The 20,617-nt window shown below is 56.6% G+C and overlaps 2 protein-coding genes across 7 annotated transcripts; one reads left to right on the forward strand and one right to left on the reverse strand.

Moving 5' to 3' along the window:
* Positions 1-1,765: 1,765 nt before the first annotated feature.
* On the forward strand, positions 1,766-9,367 carry PARD6A (par-6 family cell polarity regulator alpha). Its single transcript, XM_068202999.1, has 3 exons — positions 1,766-1,989; positions 3,235-3,457; positions 6,219-9,367. Exons 1-3 carry the CDS (start codon positions 1,813-1,815, stop codon positions 7,004-7,006), a joined length of 1,188 nt encoding a protein of 395 aa, XP_068059100.1. The 5' UTR covers positions 1,766-1,812; the 3' UTR covers positions 7,007-9,367.
* ENKD1 (enkurin domain containing 1) lies at positions 8,857-20,308 on the reverse strand. Of its 6 annotated transcripts, XM_068203003.1 has the most exons (9): positions 20,171-20,308; positions 15,915-16,015; positions 15,423-15,641; positions 14,151-14,323; positions 11,920-12,072; positions 11,058-11,227; positions 10,076-10,212; positions 9,440-9,614; positions 8,857-9,118 (listed from the first exon to the last, which is right to left on the reverse strand). In XM_068203003.1, the coding sequence occupies exons 2-8, from the start codon at positions 15,997-15,999 to the stop codon at positions 9,454-9,456; spliced, it is 1,098 nt and encodes a 365-aa protein (XP_068059104.1). In that variant the 5' UTR covers positions 16,000-16,015; positions 20,171-20,308; the 3' UTR covers positions 8,857-9,118; positions 9,440-9,453. The 6 variants fall into 6 exon arrangements, with proteins under 6 accessions (XP_068059104.1, XP_068059105.1, XP_068059102.1 ...); XM_068203004.1 differs by lacking the exon at positions 11,058-11,227; XM_068203001.1 differs by lacking the exon at positions 11,058-11,227 and adding an exon at positions 17,547-17,658 and having other exon boundaries at positions 8,857-9,614; positions 20,171-20,292.
* Between the last annotated feature and the right edge of the window lie 309 nt (positions 20,309-20,617).

Here is a 20,617-nt window from a genome sequence, read left to right on the forward strand (position 1 = left end):
AGAGAGCCAGACCCTCACTGCTCTCACCTACAGCAGCCAAGAACTGGTGGATCTGGAGTCAGTGGACACATCTGGACAGCGGGTAGCACATGCTCCAGTTCCAGAGGCTGATTCAGAGCTCCTGGGTCTGAGGCAGAACAAGCACTTGCCCTGATACTGTCTGCTTAGCTTAGCTCACTCTGTTTGCAGCAGATAAGGGGACACAGCACAAACCAGAAGGTGTGACCAGCACATCACCCCACTGTCCTGCTCAACAATTAACTACAATTTACCAAAATTGGAGATGAAGGGCTGCAAGCTGCTTTTGTCGCCTGCGTAAATATTAACCACGGTGTAAATCAGGATTATCTCTCTGAACTCAACACAATTACTCTGTTAAAAAAAACCCAAACAAAACTGGGGGGGCTGAGCGGGCTGTTGCTGATGAGTTTACAGCTCTGTTTGTGGTCAGGCTGGTTTTCATGGCATGGCAATCTCTTGGCACAGCCGGAACAGCCAGAGGAGAATTTGCCAGCCCATGAAGAGATGCCCCACGGTCTTGCAGCTTGGCATGCTCCTTTGCTCACCCAGGCACAGTGACACAAGGGACGAGCCTGCCAGGAGCCCCAGAGCAGCTGACACAGGCCTGGTGCTGTAGGGATGCCACGGTGTGATGCAATTTTATCCTGACTAAAAGTTGCTCCCTGGGCCAGGATAAGGCAAGGATCAAAGGGCAGCAGAATCCAGACAAGCCAAGCTGATTCTCTGGGCTTGGTTCGATATGTTTATTCTGCCAGAAGCACTGTGCTCGTTGGGTGTTTGGCTTTAAAAACTGTTTCATGGTGCTGCTGTCATGGCCCCTTTGGCTCCAAAATTCCTCCGAGTCCGTGAGCAAGAGTCTGGCTTTGTTCAGGCGCTGGGGCTGGTGACCCTGGTGCTGGAAGGAGCAGAGAGCTCACAGTGTGCTCTGGCATCGCTGGCAGAGTTGCACTGCAGCAGGGTCTTCAGGGAAGGGGTTCTCTGGCTGTCCCTGAGAGTTTCTGTGCCCAAGCAGTGCCAGTTCTGCCAGAGACACATCCCACGGGCATCACCTGCAGGCACAGCCTGACAGCACCGAGATGTGCTCTGGCTGCACGTTCTGGCAGCCTGGTGCTGGGACGGGCACGGCGAGGCTTTGCCGCACTCCTGGTGAACTTGTTCGGTTTCCCTCCACTCGCTCAGCTGTTCCACTGCTCAGTAAAGCAAATCATCCCCAAAACAATGAACCTTCCCTGGCCCACACTGCTCTGGGGCAGCATGAAGCTTCCCTGCCAGACAAGGGAGAAACGCCAGAACGAAACAGGAGGTGAGGAATGAGGGGCACAGCTGGAAAACATCCCCTGCTACCAGGGTTGCCTCTGCCAAAGGCCACCAAACCGGTGGCATGGGAAGCCCCCTCCCAGCACAGGGAAACGCTGGGATATTCCCGGGCAGGGCCGAGGCTTTCACCGGTGCCACTCGCGGGGATTCCGTGCGGATGCTGGCCGCGTGTCGGAGCTCGGTGTCCCCAGAGAGGGGCCGCTCTTGGGTTTAATGTGTCGCTAATGAGGTTCCGGACAGCGATGGGATGCCCGAGGTTACCGGCGCGGTGCCCGGTGCCGTCCCGGCGGGGAGCGGAGCCGTGCTCGGGCGGACGGGGCCGACGTGGAGGGGATTGGGATGGAGACGGGCTTGGGGACGGAGATGGGGACGGGGATGAGGACGGGGGTCCTGCCGCCCTCCCGTCCCCACCCCCGTTTCCACGGCGACGTTGTCAGCAGCCGTCCGGCCACGCCCCGCGCCCCGCCTGGGCCAATGGCGCGGCGGCGCCCGGCCTGCCCGTCGGTGACGTCATGGCCGGTGAAAATCCCCCGTGGCCGCGGGAGCGGCGGTGGCGGCGCGGCCCCGCGGCCCGGCCCGGCCCGCACCATGGCCAAGCACCACCGCACGCCGGCGCGCTCCGCCGAGCCCGTCATCGAGGTCAAGAGCAAGGTAAGCGCCCGCCAGGGACGGGGCCGGTGATGCCGATGCCGATGCCCGTGCCGGTTCCGCCGGGTCACGACCGAGAACGTCGCCCCCGCGTCGGGCAGCACACGTGGGGTGGCACCGCGCACCAGGGAGCGGCGCGGGAGCCAGGCCGTGCGGGCTCTCGGCTCCCCGCGCTGCGGCGGCGCTGCCCGGAGCCTCCCCGAGCGCAGCCCGGCCCGGCGGCCGCGGCGTCCCGCCACCGTGGGCTCTGCCGGGCCCCGGGCTCGCTCGGCGCGGCCGTGGGAACGCCGCCGCGGAGCGCTCGCCAGATGCGCAGGGCGCCGGTGCGCCGTTCCGGCGGCCCCGGTGTGCGGGGTGGCCCCGCCGGTGCGGGTGTGCGGGGTGTGCTGTCACCCCGGGGACGCACCTCACCCAGATGTACACTCACCCAGATGTGCGTGCTCGCCAAGGCATGCTCATCCCCGGCTATGCCATCACCCAGATGTGCGCCCCCAGCAAGGGACGAGCCTCTGTCGTGCATCCAGATGTGCACACCTGCATGACTGTGCGCTCGCCCAGTTGTGGTCTCCCGCAGACGTGTCTGCTCATCCAGATATGTGCTCACCTGGCACACCCTTGCCCAGATGTGTGCGGTCACTAAGATATGCACCATGTCCACCTGTGCCCATCCACCCACCCCTGTGCTCATCCAGATGCGTGCGCTCCCTTTCTGCACCCTTATCCAGCTGTGCACTCGCCCAGCTGTGCCACTGCCTGCTCGGGACCCCCGGCAGGGTGCAGAGTGTCCTCCTTCCCAGGACGTGGTGGCCACCGCCTGCCCCGACAGCTGGGGTGTGACCCCCGCGGGCAGCGCGATCCTCGCAGCGCTCCTCAGCCTGTTCTTAATTGGCTTCCCGTTCGTCGTGACGGAAGGAGGCATTAATTAGCGCTGTTGCTCACCAGGTGCTACGGCAGCGCCCGTGTCGCAGGGAAGGGCCTCCCGGCAAGCACGGAGTCTGCCACAGCTGGTGGTACGGCCAGAAGGTCCTTCCTCTGCCGCGGGGCCATCTTTCTTCCCCATCACTTCAGTGTTTGGGCAGAAAAACGGCTTTCCTCCTTTTACTTTGTTTTTGGGACGGGCTTCTCCTGACTGGCTCTGCCTGCCCTGTGGCAGCTTTGTGTGGTGCCCTGCCTGCATCAGTCCTGCCGACCGGGGCTAGCCCTGCCCAGAGTCACCCTCTTCCTCCTCTTCCTCGTCCTCCTCTGCAGTTCGACGCTGAATTTCGCCGCTTTGCCATGAAGCGCTCCAGCGCTGGCAGCTTCCAGGACTTCTACCAGCTGCTGCAGACAGTGCACCAGATCCCGCGGGTGGACGTGCTCCTGGGCTACACAGACATCCACGGCGACCTCCTGCCCATCAACAATGACGACAACTACCACAAAGCCCTGTCCTCTGCCAACCCCCTCCTCAGGGTCATCATCCAGAAGAAGGGTAAGCGGGGCACTGGATGTGTCCTCCTGCCAAGAGAGATGAGCCACAACCTGCAGTACTGCTGGTTCCACCTTTGGACTGTGCCAGTGGGGGCATGGCTGGTCACATACCCTCCAGTCACTGCTTTGGTGGATGGATGTGGAGATGGTGGTACTGGGAGGCTGCCAGAACTCTGCCAGGGCTGTGGCAACCGCACAGGTTCTCCCTGGCAGCTGAGGGCACCTGCCTCAGCCCAGCCCCATGCGACCTGGCGAACAAAGGCATATCCTTGCAATTCACCCCTTTGAAGTTGTGTTTTCCAGCCAAGCTTGCGTGGGCTCCCAGATAACACCCGTCTTTCTCCTGTGAGCGCTGCGCCAGCAGCCCCATCCAGCTTCCTGCCCTGAGGAGGCAACAGCCATAATTTTGGCAGAGCTCTCAGGGTGCCAGGTGCTGCTGGATTTTTTGGTGTTGGGAAGAGGCTTGGTGCCTCCCTGGCAGACCAGGGGCTTGCCCTTACCTTAGTGGCATATTCCCAGAGAACCACTTCCTTGCACAGGTACACCTGATAGCATCCTGATAGCAGCATCCTGGTGAGGATGAAAACCTCCAAGTGACAAACACTCCGAGTATTCCTCCTGTTTGCAGGGAAAGCAAGCCCATCCCCTTCCACTCAGTTTAGCAGCACCGAGGTTTTCTCTTCCATAGCACCATCAGTCAGCAGTTCACAGAGCCAGAGCCTGACCCAGAGCCAGAGGGTCAGCACAGCATCCAAAGCGAGTCTGTGTTTCCAGCTCATGTTAGCAGTATGAAGTCTCTGGGCGAGAGGTGATGCTGGTGGCCAGCCCTGGCTGCTGTCTCAATTTTCCTGGGCTTTTACATCAGAGTGGTGTGGGATGCTCTGGACATGTGTTTCCCCTGTGGCCACATAGTGTGGGGGCTGGCAGCAGTGATCCAGGCTGCTGGAGCTTGTGGTGCACTCAGGGGCTGTGGCTGCTAGCACCAAACTATCTCCTGTTCCTGGCCCAATGCTTGGACCCAGGCTGTGACATGGAGAGCCAGTGCAGGGGTGGGTGTGCCATGGCTGCAGTAGGACCATCACTCCTGCTCCCAAGAGCCACCCTGTGGGCTGCTGGAAAAGCCTGTGCAGGCCCACATCTGACTGTGCCAGGACAGCACAGTGTGGAGACGGAGCAGGCAGAGCCTGGCTCCATGGGCAGCATGATAAGGAAGGCGAGCAAGCAGCACCAGGGAGCCCCAGCACCCAACTGTGCCCGCAGGAGAGGGGCCATGGGGCTGGCAGCACCACAGGGAGGTGAGCAGAGAGGCCAGGAGCAAGTCCTGGGTGAATCACAGCTAATTTAAAATGGATCCAGGTCATCCCGAGGCTGGGTTGTCGTTGAACCGGTCTGGGTCGCTGAGGAATGTGGCTGCAGAGCCTCTCACACCACCGGGTGCAGGGAGCTGTGCACACACACAGGTGTGCTCCTGTCAGTGGGCTCCACAGCAGCCAGTCCTGCCACAGCGAGGCAAAAAGCAAAGGCTGCAGCTGGGCTCCCCTCTGTGCCATCACCCCGTTGGGTGAAGCCATCCCTGCAGGGCAGCCTGGCTGGGACAACGGCGCTGACCCTCCTTGGCTGGGCCAAGGCTCATGGGAAGGGCAGGGGAAAGTGTGGGACATCGCCAGGACCACCACGGGGCTCATCCTTGGCGTGCTGGACCTGCCTGGCCCAGCTACTCTGCGCGCCTTGGAGAGGAGCTGTGTGCTGAAATAACTGTGGGAAAGCCTCCGCCACCCTTCCCTGAGCTAAAAATATGCCAAGGCTGTGTGTGCAGGGAGATATTTATAAACCAGGAGCCCTGGCAGGCTGGCTTGGCTAGGGAGAAATCCCATGTCCCCTGGGCTTGGGGACATCCCTAGCAGCCCTGCAGCTGGAGCAGGGTCCAGATGCTGGTGGGGGACACTGTGTGGAATGTGCTGACCATGGAACATCCAGATCTGGGCTCCCCCATGGAAAGAGAAACCAGAGAGGAACCAGGGGCTACTCCCCAGCACCTGGTGGATGAGGCCAAGAGTGATGGGTTGGAGTTGGGCCCCACAGAGCAGCCCCAGGCCTCGGTCCAGAAGGAGGGAGTCAAACCCTGTGTGAAGGTGCCTGATGGTGCAATAAGAGACATGGGCACAAATCACAGTCTGGGATATTCAGGGGCCCTGAGGATGCTGTAGCCCTGAGATGAATTTCCAGGAGGTGGGGAGTCTCTGTCCTTGGGAATGCCAGAGTCCTGCAGGACATAGTTGTGGCTATCACCAACCCATGCCAGAGATAGCCCTGCTCTGGTGGGGCAGAGGACTCTGGTGCTGTCTCCTGGGGTTGGACTCACCCTAAGGGAGTTGGTTGCCACCACAGCACACTTATCTGGGGGGGTCCTCTCTCCCCAAACCCAAACTGGGGCATGGCTGCAGCTCCCAGGCCATCAGGGCTGGCAGCTCTAGTGTTAAACTGCAGAGTTTGGCTTAAAGTGTGATTAAGGCTGAATCACTGCCTCGATCCCACTAATCCTGGCCTGTGTGCCTGTGTACACTGGGTAATCCCAGGAGATGGGCCCCAGCGGAGACAGGCTGCAGGGAAAGCCAGGCTGATGATCTGGGGAGGAAAAGCCGGTGAGACCTGTGAGCAGGGCCCTCCTGCTGACTGCTGCCCCAGCACCTGGGGCCAAGGGCATGCGCTCACATCCCCGGCAGCTGCAGTGCCTGACCCGTGTCCTCCCTCGCTCCCTACAGCAGAGTCTGATGCCAGTGTCTTCGCCTCCAACTCCTTGCAGCGGAAGAAGAAAGGGCTGCTGCGCCCAACACACTACCGAGCCAAGCCTCACCTCCTCATCGGGATGCCCCAGGACTTCCGCCAGATCTCCTCCATCATCGACGTGGACATCCTGCCCGAGACGCACCGGCGCGTGCGGCTCCACAAGCACGGCTCCGACAAACCGCTGGGCTTCTACATCCGCGACGGCGTCAGCGTGCGCGTGGCCCCGCAGGGCGTCGAGAAGGTGCCCGGCATCTTCATCTCCCGCCTGGTGAAGGGCGGCTTGGCTGAGAGCACGGGGCTGCTGGCGGTGAGCGACGAGATCCTGGAGGTGAACGGCATCGATGTGGCTGGCAAGTCCCTGGACCAAGTGACGGACATGATGGTGGCCAACAGCCACAACCTCATCATCACTGTCAAGCCGGCCAACCAGCGCAACAACGTCATCCGCAGCAGCAAGGCCTCGGGCAGCTCCGGCATGTCCACGGACAGCACCCCCAGCCAGCAGACCCCCAGCCCGGCCTCGCAGTACCTGAGCAACTACAGCACGGCCGAGAGCGACGAGGAGGGCGACCTGGTCATCGAGAGCGACAGCGCGTCCCACTACATCCCCGGGGGCTGCCCCAACGGGGGCCCCGCGGACGGACCCCTGCAGCGGAGCCTGTCCCCGCACAGCTCGCGGGGCTCCCTGCAGTCCCTCGGCAGCCACGACGGCAGCCCTGGCAGGGGCAGCGGACGGGAGGATGGCACCCTCCTCACCCTATAGCTGCAGGGGCCTGTGCCACTCGGTGGCCAGCCGGGTTTCCGCTGATCTGGGCTGGATGTGGACACCAGGGTGATGATGTGGCCAGCGGGCAGGGGTGGAGAGGGGCTGCCCTCTGCCCTCTCCCACCCCCTCTGACCCCGGGAGCCCCACTGTGGGATCCACTCAAGCCAGGCACTGACCCTCTGAGCATCCTTGCCTCCTCTTCCAAGCAAGCGGGGGTTTTTAATTGTTTTATTGAAATATGCATCATTAATATATTGCAATGGACAGTAAAACTTTTTCTAGAAAGCAGCATGCTTGTCCCTGGTTCATGTCACTGCAGGGAGGAGGGGGACAGCGGGTGGGTACCCCAGCCCTGTGCACGGAAGGCAGTGCCTGGGGGCTGTGGCCTTGACCTTAGCACACCTTGTGACTTTGCTGCTGTGCTGGGTGACTCCACTGAGATGCATTGTGCCTGTTCCAGGACTATGTCCAGGCTGTTTTGGGCAGCCGCCTGGCCTGATGGCCTGATGCAGTCAGCCTTGCTTGGTCCCCCATTCCCACCTTGTGCCCGCTGCAGGGCCCTCAGTAATGCAGGGGACACCTGGTCTGGCAGCAGCACCTTGGCTGTCACTCAGCCCTGCAAACACTGCTGGGGATAGTGCAGCCCCATCCTCCTTCTTCAGCCCCAAGCTCAGGGCAGGGGGGGTCCACACCTGCCCCTGCTGCTCTGCTGGGGCTCCCAGCACCCTCAGTCCCTCTCCCAAAAGTGCCAAGCTGACGGTGGCACTCACTGCTGCCAAGGGCTTGTGGTGGGATTGGCAAGGAGGAAGACCTGCAGCTCTCAGGGTCTGAAAAGCCAGCACCAACTCTGTTCAGAGCCTCAGGCCAGGGCAGGCTGGGAGTGAAGCAAGGGCTGAGGACACTCATGGCACACAGCCAGGGCCCAGGCAGACCGGAGAGCAGATCTGGCAGCAGGGCTGGTTAGTCCAGGCTTGTTTTGGGCAGGGAGGTGCCCAGGGGCTGTGCCCATGGCCCCCAGTCACTCTCATCCAGCCGGCTCAGCCTGGCTGTGGGGTTTGCCCTGAGGTGGCCCCAGGGGCACATGGGGTGATTTTCCAGTTGGCATGTCACCTCCTCCAGCCCTCGAGGGCCAAAATATTCCCCACCCCTTGGCAGCGATGTCAGCCCTGACATCCCAGGGCACTGCAGTGTGCCAGATGGCACAGGCAGGGCTAGAATACTCCATAATATCCCCACCCCACAAAATCCTGTCCAGGATGGAGCAACCCCTGCAAAAAAAACCCCATCTGCTTGGGAGATCCACACACAGTATCCCTACCCTCTGTAGCAAATGGAGAAGGAGCAACAGCACAAGCTGCAAGAAGGGAAAACTTGATGGGATTTTAGGGGGAAAAGTGTTCCCCCTGAGGCCAGCACCATGTGGAGACAGAGCCCCAGCAAGGTGATGGGGCAAGCCCCTCCTTGGAGATTCTCCTAATTCAGTTGGATATGGCTCCAAGCTGTGGCACCATGCCTCTGCTGAGCAGGAGATGCACTGAGCCCTCCAGCCATCCTGCAGCAAGATCCCTGCAAAGGTCTGCATAGGTTCCTGTATGGCATCTGAAGGTAAGGCAGCAGTGAGCTCACCTATGTGATGGCACCTTCCAGCCCTGTCCTGCCAGCCTGTGGATGGAGATCCAGCAGGAATTTGCACATTCTCCAGTCCATGTCCCACCACCATGTGCCAGCAGCCAGCCCTGTGAAACCCATGGCTCATCCCCTGCCTGCACTGGGCCAATGCTGATGGTTTCTGCTGCCCCACACCATTCCTCAGGCCCTGCTGGGCCCATTGGGAGCTGCACACACACTGCAAGATGGAAATGATGATTTATTAGTGTATCTCCTGCCCCACAGACAACAAAGCCTTCTCCAGACATCCGACCAGACTCTCCTGACAATTCAGCCCTTCCCTGGGCAGAAAACACTGAAGCTCTGAGCCCCTTTCTTGTCCCCAAGCTGTCCCCTGAGCTCTCAGGGGCTCAGGATGAGCCATGACCACGGTCCAGCTCAGGAGAAGGAGAATAACAAGGAATAGCACAGGGAGCAGCACAAGAGACCTCCTACCAGTTTCTAGAAGTAGGAAAAAAAGGGAAAGTAAGAGGTGATGCCACAGATCCAGAGCAGAGAGCTGATCTGTGAGAAGTCAAGCAGCAGAGACAACTGTTCCCCAGACCACTGAGCAGGGCCTTTATTAGGGCATCTCCCTCCCTTTTCTGTGCACAAGACAGCACTGAAAGTTGAGCAAGAGATGCCAGCTGTGTACTGGACACTGTTATCGGCACCTGCATGGGCCCAGGGTCTGGAACTTGGCTTCCTCTCCTTCCCTCCCAAAAAGTGATGGCCATTCCTGCCCAGCAACAGAGGAGGTTCAGGCAGAGCAGCACAGCACACCTGGCCCCACCAGCTCAGGAGTCCAACTTGATGAAGACTTTTGGCCTTGAGAAAATTTTGATTGCCTCGTCTATCTGGGAGAGCTTCCTCTCGAGCTCTACCCGCCTCTTCTGCATCTTGAGGCTGTCTCCACGCATTGGCAGCAGAACCAGGTCCTTTATCAGTTGTTCCTGGCCTGTAAAAACAGGAAAAAAAAAAGTTGTGTAAGTTGAAAAGCAAAGAAATCCACCCTTTTTCTAGTGCTATGAACACAATGGCAGCACTGGAACAAGGACTGCAATCCTTTTATTTAAAGCTCAGCTGGATGAAGACCTGAGGGACCTGCTCCAGCTTTGAGAACCAAGGATTGGACTAGAGACCTCTGAAGGTCCCTTCCAGCCAAAGTTTTTCTAAGATTTTAGGAGCAATAGCAACCCTAACATCGAGTCCACTGGACAAGTGCTCCAGAGAGCGAGTCCTGTAACCTGCAGGACATTGATTCCTCTTTCCACGCACACAGCTCACATCCTACCTATATATGCCTTAATCCAGGCAACTCTCCAAGTGGCAGGAATATGTCCCTGTGTCTCTTCTCCCTTATCCTGCCTAGGATTGTTTGTTTTTCTGAGCTGGATTCGCTGTTTCTTTCCCTCTTACTCTGCTTCAGGTTGTCGAGGGTCTCCAGGCGCTGGCCCTCGGGCATCATGGTGTGCCCGGGCGGCGTGTCGGGGTCTGGCAGGTTTCGCAGCCGCTCCTCCGTCTGCTTGCGCCACAGCTCCTTCCTCTCCAGCAGGCTGGAGGCAAAGGAGAGCAGGTGTCAGTACATCTGGCACAGGCAGAGGCCAGGAATGCGCCCTTCAAAGCCTGCCAGGTTCCATGTCAGTGGCTGAGGACCCCAGGGAGCCACGTGCTGGCACACACTCTCATGGTGGGGGATACACCGTGTTTAAATCACATGAGGACCAGCAAACGTGCTCCACATCCACAAAGGGCTGCTGGGAGAGATGCACTCAGGCCAACACGTGCTCCTTGGAGACAAGGGCTGCTGCTGCTCCTCGCTTCTGGCTCACCGTGTCCTCGCCAAACCATCTGTGGGTCAATGGCAGAACGAAGTCAGACAGCAGCTGACGGCCAGGGTTGCTGGCAGGAGACAGCACAGGCAAAGGACTGGCACCACAGTCAGTCCTAGGACAGGGTCTGTTTCCCATGCAGAACCTCAAAATGCACAGCACTAGCTGGATGTTCCTCAGAACCCAGGCCCAAGGAAGGATGAGGTGAGCCAGAACGAGCTCTCTGCCTCTCCAAAACCAGACCTCTTCAAGCCACAGCTACATCACATGGAACAAAGCTTACAAAGGGGCAGGAGCACATTTCTCAAGGCACACAGAGCTTCCCCATATCAGCATCATTGTACAACAGCAAGTAAGGGAGGAGGAGACAAAACTCCCTCTGAGCCCTATCACAATGGGCATGGGATGCTGGTTAAGCCAAGAAAGCAGCATTTACTCCCCAGGTCACAGAACATGGCACTGCTGCACATTGCAAGAGCACCTCTGTGCCCAGCCCATCTCTCTAGGCAGAAGCTGAGGGGTGCATCAAGGCTGTTAGAGTCTCGTGGAGCAGAGAGGGGCACACATACTACTGGGGGACGTGGCCCTTTTGCTTGGCGTTGTATTCCTCCTGCTCCCGGTGCTTCTGCTCCAGCAGCTCGGCCAGCGCCTGCAGGGACTGGGAGCGGCGCAGCGGGGCCCGCTTGGCAGTGCAGGCGTTGTGCCTGATGAAGTCAACGCTCCTGCCCTCCAACTGCATCTGGAAAAAGAGAGAGCAAGGCATCAGGGGCAGGCTGGGCACGTGCACACAGCCAGCTGCCACTGTCCACACGAGGGAAAAAGCAAAAATGCACCACACAAGATACTGAATTGTATGACAGCAGGACAGGCACACCCTCAGCACAGCCTGTCTCAGTGTGCAGCCACAGACAGGCAGGAGCTATGGCCATGGTTTGGGGAGGCAGGCACCAAAAGCCAAGCCTAATCTTGGCCTCTTTAAGGTACACAAGGTGACCACATGCCTTAAAAGCCAGGAGAGAAAAAAAAACAGGTTTGACATTTCCCAAAATTTTATCTAACCTCCAGAAGCCACAGTTCCTTTGATTACAGTGGGAACAACCTCCAAAACCCCAAGACCTCCTGCAAAGCCCTTGGAAGAGCAGATTTGAGATTGCTGGCAGGAGGAGGTGGAATTTTCATAGGGAATTTCATGATCTCCTTAACTGTGAGTGAGGATGAAGCTAGAATTTACAGTCCCTGAATATCCATCTCACCACCCCAGTGACCAAGACCCTGTTCCTTCCCTTCAGCCAGGAACAGTATTTACAGATCTCCCTACTCATGCAGCACATCTGACTCAACACTTTAGAAGAAGACATGAAGAGTTCAAAGCAGGAGCAATGGATCAATGCCAGAAATCCCTGGGATGGATGCAGTTAGTGTATAACTCACCTTGGTTTCAGCACCCTGTGCCTCTGGGTCTGCTCCTGCTTTCACTCTGACAGGCCTTGGGGACAGTGGTCTGCATGGCCTGATCCCAGAGCCACAGCGGGAATATGCCCTCAGGAAGTTCACAGCCTCGGGATTGGGAGGTGGGGAGGTCTCCTGGGAAAGGCAAGAAAAGATCGATCCACTAGTGGAGGGAGGCTGGAGCAAAGAAAAACCCTCTCAACCAAGTTTGGGTGGTCAACCACGAGCTCAGCCACAGGTTTCCAGCAGGCACACGACAGCACACACTTTCCCATGGCCTGGCAGAAGTTCTTGGGGAAAGATAATCTGTAGTCAGCCAGCAAAGGCCAACAAACAGCAACAGATCCAGGCCTGGCCACTGAATGAATGGCTGTGAAACAGGGGTTCCCAACTCTCCACACATTTGGATCAAGCAGGTAGGCACGAGGCTGCCTGCTGAGGTGCTGCTCTCGAGTGCTGCTCTGCTCAGCACCTCAAATCTGTGGTCATATCACTCTACAAAGAAAAAGGAGCAGAGAACGAAGGAGTCTGGTGGAATTACATCTGAAGGGCATCTTCAAAGGCTGTGGCACAGGCTCCCAGTACTTGATGTCTATTGGGTGGTCTGGGACTATCTCAGACAGTCTTGTTGCAAACAAACCCTGAAAACTGAAAGTTGACACTGGCAAGTGGGTGATCTTATGAAAAATGCAGCTGGGGCACTGCTCTGCCCTTGGGAGTGATGGGAACTGCACAGAGCCACTCCCAGATCTTTACAAACACCCAAGGTCTCAGCTGAACTGCAGCTCCCTGAGGAAGATTTCTTCTTGCCTGGCCCATTCAGCTGGGCAGAGCTGCAGACAGATGGTGGGATTGGGCAGCCACATGGGTGGGTTTGTTGTGAGGAGCAGGATGCCCTCAGCACTGCCCAGACTGTTCATGCTCCAAAGATGATCAGTCTTGTTTCAACAGGAGATCAGGATCTCCCTGGTATGTTAATGAGAATTGCCTTTACCTAGCACAGTTAGCTCAAAGTTGTTTGAGTCTGTGACCTCAGGAGCACAGAGCACAGCTTGCCCCATGTCCCTCCACGGAGCACTGGGACTGCCAGAACCTTTTCCAAGACAACTGCTACAGCTAACAGCCTCAGAGACAGATGACAGAGAAAAAACTCTGCATTAGTCATCAAGATCGAGCAGAATCAACTGAAACTCTGAGCAGCAGTAGCACAGAAGATGGAGATCCTTCACAGGGAACACCTCAGCTCCAGGAGAGCCACAGCAACAGTTAAAGCATCATGAGTCAGTGCCAGGGCCTCTCTGGAGGAATACACAGAGCACAAGTAACACACCACGCAGAACCTGCCTGCGCAGAGACCACCCCCTTTCCCTAAAACAAAGGAAGAAATGAGCTCAATCTTCCTCTAACCCAGAGGATTTGTCAAACAAGAGCGTAGGCTTGTGTTCTTGAAGTGCTCGTGGGTTTGCTCCCATGTGTGGAAGGGTCACAGATACCAAAGAGGTTGGTGACACACCAGGAAGAAGGGACACAGCAGTTGGAACCACTGGCTTGGGAATCATCTTTCTTGCCAATTTTTACAGTTGTTATCAATACATGTCATTTTAGCATCAAAAGCTGGCCACAGATGAAAGGGAAGCAATGCAGAGATGAGGAGGAACTTAAAGGCTCCAACTCAGCACCCTCACAGGCTGTGCTGATCTATGAGGCCTCAACCCTGACTGCCTGGAGATGTCTGTGTGCCCCCCCGAGCAGTGGTTATTCACCAGGACAATCACTTGGGGAAGAAAGCATGGAACACACCACCCACTGTGTATCCAGAGGGTGGGAATAGTTGGACTGAGGCTCACTGCAGCCTGCAGATCTACCTGTGAGAACCACAATCCATGGGGTAAAACACCACAGCCTTTTGGCACAAATCCCAGAGAAGTGCTGCCCCAAACATGGGGAAGCTGAAAAGCCAGAGGGGAGCACCCCCTGGCAGGAAATATGGCTACGAGGGGGAAGCAGGACAGGGATTATGGCAGCAATCACCTGCTGGACCCAAACCACATGCTCTCACTCACAGCCCCACTGCCACATCTGCCCAGTGTGCTTCAGCACTGAGATGCCCCCAGATCCTGCAGGCTCCAGGACTTCCCTGTCTCCATCATCCCATCATGGCTGAGCCACACCCCAAGCCTGGAGAGTTCAAGAGCTCCTCCACAGATACCAACCTGCAGTTTGGCCTTCACCTTTGACTCCACATTTTCATATTTCTGGGATTTCCACAGAGCTTTCACAGGCTTGGGCTGACTGTGCTCTTGGGCTCGCTCCTTCTCTTTGCACTTCTTCTGAATCTCCTTTATCCGCCTCACATTTTCCTTCTCGTAGTCCTTGGCCTCTTTCCCTGCTCAGCAAGGGGAGACACACCTTCACCTCCCAGACACTGCCACAGGATGCAGCCACAGATCCCTTCCAAAGCTGGTTCAACAGCCAAAGAGAACCAGCAAGTTCTCTCTCCTGCAGACTAGACCATCTCTGCATCCTGTCCCTGTTAGATACCCACTCCCAGACTGACTCTTCTGCCAGAGGATCCCACTGTGCCCAGATGAGCATCAGAACAGGTCAGTGCACACTGCTGGTGTTCACAGACTCCTTCGTTATCCTCTTGTCCCAGTAAGGACAAGCCATGCCAGCATCCTCTCGAGAGCAAGGCCAATTCCCAGTTCAGCTCACATGGTGTTTCTGAAGTAGAGAGGTCTGCAGAGCCTTGAACTTGCCCTGTTCCTGGTTTCAGGGTCAGACATTGTTCCACATTCAAGTGGACACAACCAAGATTATGGATTAGCGGTCTGTTTTATTTTGGTTTTGAATCAAAAACTATTCTTCCTTGGGCTTCCCAAGGCAGGGAATATCTCAGCTGACATAGCCAGATGCTCATCCATTCCCCTCCCTGTTTGGGCACAGCATTTGTGGTATCTACCACAGTGGCACCAGCTCAGGGCAATGCCAGCACATGAAATAAATTTAAATGACACACAGGGCTCAACCTTATCTCCTTCCTGGACCTCTGAATGTATTCTGGGTGACATCCCTGCCCTGCAGAAGGGAACATCTTTTGCAAAGGTGTTCTCGCATCCACATACATAGGCACCCTTCCCAAATCCTGCCTGGCTTCACCAACTAGGAACTCACCACGTTAAACATCCTCAATACATCAGTGTTTTGTTTGATTCATATAGAAGTTTGCCTATAAAGAAGTCCATATTTTTGCACCTTTTTTCAAGTCCCTCTTCCCATTTTAAACCTGAGACTGAAACCAAAACATCACTGGCTCCAGCACAGGTGACTCCACTGCCAGGCCAAAAGCTGCAGATGGGGTGACCAGCCCTGTGAAGCTCAAGCTCTCCTCAGGCAGCAGATCCTGGGAATCCACCCCAAATCGCTGATGCTTCATCCCTGGCCCCAAAGGCAGCTGAAGGCAGCAGTGACTTGGCTGTACTCACTCTTAACTGGCATTCCCTCGTCAAGGGAGATCCCTTGGAGCTGCAGTAAGAGGCTGAGTGTCCCTTTCTGCCCCCTCTCCAGGAAGTCCTTTCCGCTGGGGCGAATGCGAGGGGCTGGCTGGGCCTGGCGGGCACTGCCCAAAGCAGGGTAGGGGTTGGGAACCGGGTCCAGGGAGGTTAAATACAGCTTCTGAGCATTTCCTTCCAGCCTCCCTCGAGCTGCAGGGAAAGAAAAAGGAGAATCTTGTCAGGAAATGATCTTACCTCAGTTTTCTGCACCCACAGCCCACAAACAACATGATGACCCCCTCTTCACCTCTGCCTTATGCTTTCCCATCTTTCAACCAGCTGTACAGACTACTTTAGGATCACCACCAGAAGCACCTTCATCAGTGGGAACAGAGACTGTCGAGGACAGCAAGGGATAAGGACATCAAGCTGTGTCACCCAAAGCACAAACCCCCAAACCTGTACCAAGCATCAAGGACTCACCTGAGACGGGGCGTTGGTAATACTCTGGAAAGAGTGTTGGGTCTGGAGGAATGGGTCCAGAAATCCTGGATGGCCCTTCACACATCCTGCCACACGTTGCTCTGCCTCTGCCACAGAAACCAACCACCACTGAGAACAGAAATGAACAGGGCTCACTGAGCCACTGAAGAGCTACATTTAATATACATATATATATAGTGGAATTTTTGATTTTCATTTGACACCTCACCCCCAGCTCCAGAGATGTCCTGCAGGTAGAAACCACCCCAAACTGGACTCTCTGCAGGTGAAGGGTCCAGCAGCCCTGTCCATGCTGTGGGTCAGTGTTCTAACCAGTGCTGAAAATATCCACAGTTGCTGTAATATTGGTACCTTTGGTACAAAAAATCCTTCGTGGTTTTGTTCTCCCATATGAAAACACTGAATGCAGACACAGAAGGAGTGACTGGGAAACATGAGGCAGCTGGCCATCATCTGACAGGTTTTAGCCTGAGATTTGAATTATCCTGTACCCTGGGTTCCCTCTAAATGGTTCCTGTGGTTCAAACACAATTTGTCCAGAGGAAGCTGAAGGTCCTGCCCCACATGGCCATATCCTCCCTGAGAACACACCGGCGCTGTCACCACCCCTGAGCAGGCTGGGGCTGACCCTCAGAAGGACAAACACTTCACAAAAAGACAAAACACCTCCCTCCAGGACCATGCGGGGCAGAGACTGGATTTCTGGGGAAGAGCCCAGATGGTTTCTCAGGTCTTGGGGAGAACAGAGTTACTTGCTTAGAAGAACATGTTTTCATTTCTGAAGTACTTTTCAAAGCAGCACAGAACCACAAGCCCATGCTCTGGCCCACACAACTCCCTGTTACTTCTCTCCATGACAGAAGCACAGACCCTTCCACCAGGAAGGGACAGGAGCAGCCAGCATCAGTTTCCCTACACTGTTCACCAAGATCTCCTAGATAGCATTTTTATATCTACAACAAACCCACTCAGAACATGAGCATGCAGAATGCCCCAGCAGCAGCTGCTGATGAGTTCTCAGCAGATGCCACAAGAGCCTCAGCAGAGTCACACCACAATTTTGACAGGCGCCAGGGCAGCTTGGCTGGAGTCACTGCTGTAAGAGTTGGGGCTACAACCTGCACTCCCTGACTCCTGAGGCAGTAATTTAAACATTTCTGAGACAACTCGACGGGAAGAATCCCTTTCAGGATCCTCAGCATGCCAGCACTGACGGGACGCAGCATCTGCAGTTTAATTTATAAACCAATAAACGATCAGTGCAAGGCTGAGTGAATCTGGCTCATAGCAACTAATGCACTGCAGTCTTCCTTGCTAAATCACCCCTGTTGACATGAGACCCATTAGCAAAATGCTGTTATTCATCTCCTGGACACAGCGGCAGAGGCAATGCAAGCAGTGCTGACTGCTGCACACCAGCATGCATGTGCAGCCTCTACCCAGCTGCTCTGGAAAAGCTATTTCTGAAAAGCAGGCACAGACTCTCAGCCTGAGATAAAAGGATGCTGGCTTAGTATTATTTAATCTCCTCGATAATGGATCAACTAAGCCAGAAGAGCCTCTCTTATTCTAGAGGGAAAAAAAAAAGAAAAAAAAAAAGAAAGCGTTCACCATGAGATCACTCCAGAACAGCTACTGGCTTTGAAATGCACATCTGATCTTGATCTGAACTCGAGTCCCAACCCAGTGATTTACACGCAAAATGACAGGCTGAAATCAAGACCTGTAACAGAGCAGACAATTATTGCGGGGGACTGAAGGAGGAAAGGCAAGCTGATGGGAGGCGGGGGATGAAGGCTCATTTTATACCTTTACATCCCAACTGCACCCTGCCCTGCTGCAGGGAATTTGCAAATGACACCCACTCCCTAATTTGCAAGTCACATCACCTCTGGCATGGGATCTTGCAAGATCAGACAACCTCGTTACAATAGGGAGCATCTTGTCCGTGTAGGGACCTACAGGGACACAAGCCCCCAGCAGCAGTGCCCCAGCCACTGGCACAGACCTCTCCAGCTGCTGCTCTGCTCCTGCTGACCACGGGCCCACTTGGGGGACACAGTGAGAGATGGCTCACTCCTGCCAAGAGGGACTGTATGACCTCTGCTGTCATTCCCACCTGCTTCATTTCTTGGGACAGATTTGCAGCACCAACAGTTCTGTGCTGAGCCAATTCCGCTCACTGGCCCTGCATCAAACAAGTCACTTCTTTCACTGGGTTTGTTTTCTGCCCATGTGAGCTTTTGTCCAAAAGGAACGTGACTTTGACATCCACAGGGGATCAGAGAAGCACTGGAGCAAGCACCAGGGAAACACAGCAGGAGCACATATGAACAGAGGAGAGGGATGAGGAAACAGGGTCAGCCCTCTTGGGGGCTTTCCTGCACCCAGGAAAGCATCTGCTTTACCACCACATCAGAAACCTAAACATCAACAGTGCAGAACCTGACCTGCTGCCAGCAGACACACACTATTTATGCTTTCACAGGCTGTGAGATTCAGGCACACTGTGCAGAAGCAGGCTGAGTAAGTCCAAGCAAACAGATGGATGTGTGCCACTGCTCTCTGCTCCTGCCCCCCACCAGGCTGCAGACTCCTTAGGGATAAGTCACAGCTCCCAGGCACCCTGCACAGCTGCAGGAGGCACAGAGAAGTTGCTGGAGTAACCCAATAACTTCAACATTGCTCATTCAGCCCACTGTGCTGCTCCCTCCACCAGAACCATGGCTTTATGTTGGCCTAGGAGCCAAGCAATGCACGTTCCAGTTCTCTCTCTCTCAGTGTCTGCAAGTTTAATAACCATTAACTTGAGTCTGTGCCCTTTGCTGCAGCTTGAACAAGTGGTAAAAATGCTGCTTATCCCCCTGGTAAACTGAGCCCTTTCAGAGCCTGTAAGAACCACAACTTCCTTTAGTGGCTTGTTTTTGACATCACAGTTAAGGTAACTGCAGAACATGGGAACAAACAAGCCTCCAGCAGGTGCATTTCACAGCCTTGAGCCTCAGCATCTGACTTTGAAGCATTCCCTCTTTTTCACAGATGACATTTCCACTGTGCCTGGGTCCCTGGCCAGGAAGCTGCTACCACACACAGAGCTGATGCCAGCCCAGCTTCTTGCCTTCGTGAGCCAATCTCTGCAAAAAGCATGGGAAAAAACATCCCACGGTTGTGATAAGCTGTGATAAGCAGAGCAAGTCATCTGCAGCAAATCAAAGGGCTAATCTCCGTGCAGCTGGTCTTACATGTTTCATTCCTTCCTCAACAGTTTTAGCTGAAATGGAAAGTCACATCAGGATAACTTCCATGCCTGAGGACTGCACTAAAACTGCACCAATAGATCTGTGATCATTCCTCTCAAAAAACTGGGATTTGGGACCAAAGGTCAGTGTGCTGTGAACCTAACCAGTGGTTCTTGTCCCTGCCTAAGCCTTCTCCTTGCTAACTACTATTAATTATTAACTCCTTTTAATACTATTCTCCACGCGGATTTCCCCAGGTCTCACCAGATCTTCCCCATCTGCCAGTCTCAAAGACCCATTTTTCCTTTTGTCTCTCTGAAAACAAAGAGACAGGTACAGCCAGGTGCGATACTGGCATTTGCATTTCTGGGAGCTGGTGTCTACCAACAGCTCTTTAGGAATAAAGGCAGCTTGGACAGTCTGCCCTGGGAGTCAGACGCATTTCCTGCAGTGGCCGGAGCAGGAGCTGAACGAGGGCCGTGCTCGGCACTGAAGGTGGCCAGAGGCTGCTGTGGGTACTACAGAGCTGCAGCCCAGGCCTCTCTCCGGAGGGCAAGGACAGGTGAGGACGCGGAGGCCCCACCTCAACGCGTGGGATTCCTCTCGGATGTAAGGACGAGCCCCGTGCTGAGGCTGGAGCTTGTGTGGCAGCCCCCAGCTCCTTCGGCCGGGCTGGCACGGGAGATCGGCACCGGCCCTGCCCGGGGACACGTGCTGAGAGAGAGCCGGCACCGCGCGGAGCGACAGCGGACCCCGCTGGGGGACCGGACACCACCGGGGGACCCCCTGGCTCCCTTCGCCGGGGCTCGGGAGGCGCTGCCAGCAGCGCGGTCCCGGGGTGCCGGGGGCCCGCAGCCTCAGCCGGGCGCTGCCCCTGCCCCGGGCCCGGCGTTTCCCGGCCCGGCTCCCCGCCGTCCCCGGCCTGCGCCGCTCCCGAGCCCCGGCGGGCGGGCCGGGCCGGGCCGGGGCCTGTGCGGCTGCCCCGAGAGGACTCACCGAGGGAGGCCGCGGAGAAGCGCTCCCGGCCGGGCCGGGCTGGGCTGGGCCCGCCCGCCGGCAGCCGAGGGCCCGGCCCGGCCCCGCCGCTCCCCGGCAACCGCCGCTTCCGCCGGGATGGGCGGGCCCGGCCCCGAGGGCCCGGCGCCGCTCCCTCGGCACCGCCGGCACTGCCCGGGCAGCCGCAGCACACGGGGGACACGGAGCCCCCGGCCGGCCCCGGTCCCCAGTGCACAACATCTGCATTGAACACGCGGGGACGGCACGGGGCAATCCAGGCTCCACGGCTGGAAGCCGCTTCGCCCAGACGGGCGCTCCGGTGGTCACCGTCCCGCTCTGCCTGCTTCAGGCTGCAGCCAGCCCACGAGAGGCCCCTTTCACCTCTCCGCGCTATTCTGCGGTCTCGTCTTCTTCTCACCCAGCAGTCTCGGCTTCCTCCTTCCTCCA

The sequence above is a fragment of the Anomalospiza imberbis genome, chromosome 12, assembly GCF_031753505.1.
Source record: "Anomalospiza imberbis isolate Cuckoo-Finch-1a 21T00152 chromosome 12, ASM3175350v1, whole genome shotgun sequence".
In the NCBI taxonomy this organism is placed as follows: domain Eukaryota; kingdom Metazoa; phylum Chordata; class Aves; order Passeriformes; family Viduidae; genus Anomalospiza; species Anomalospiza imberbis.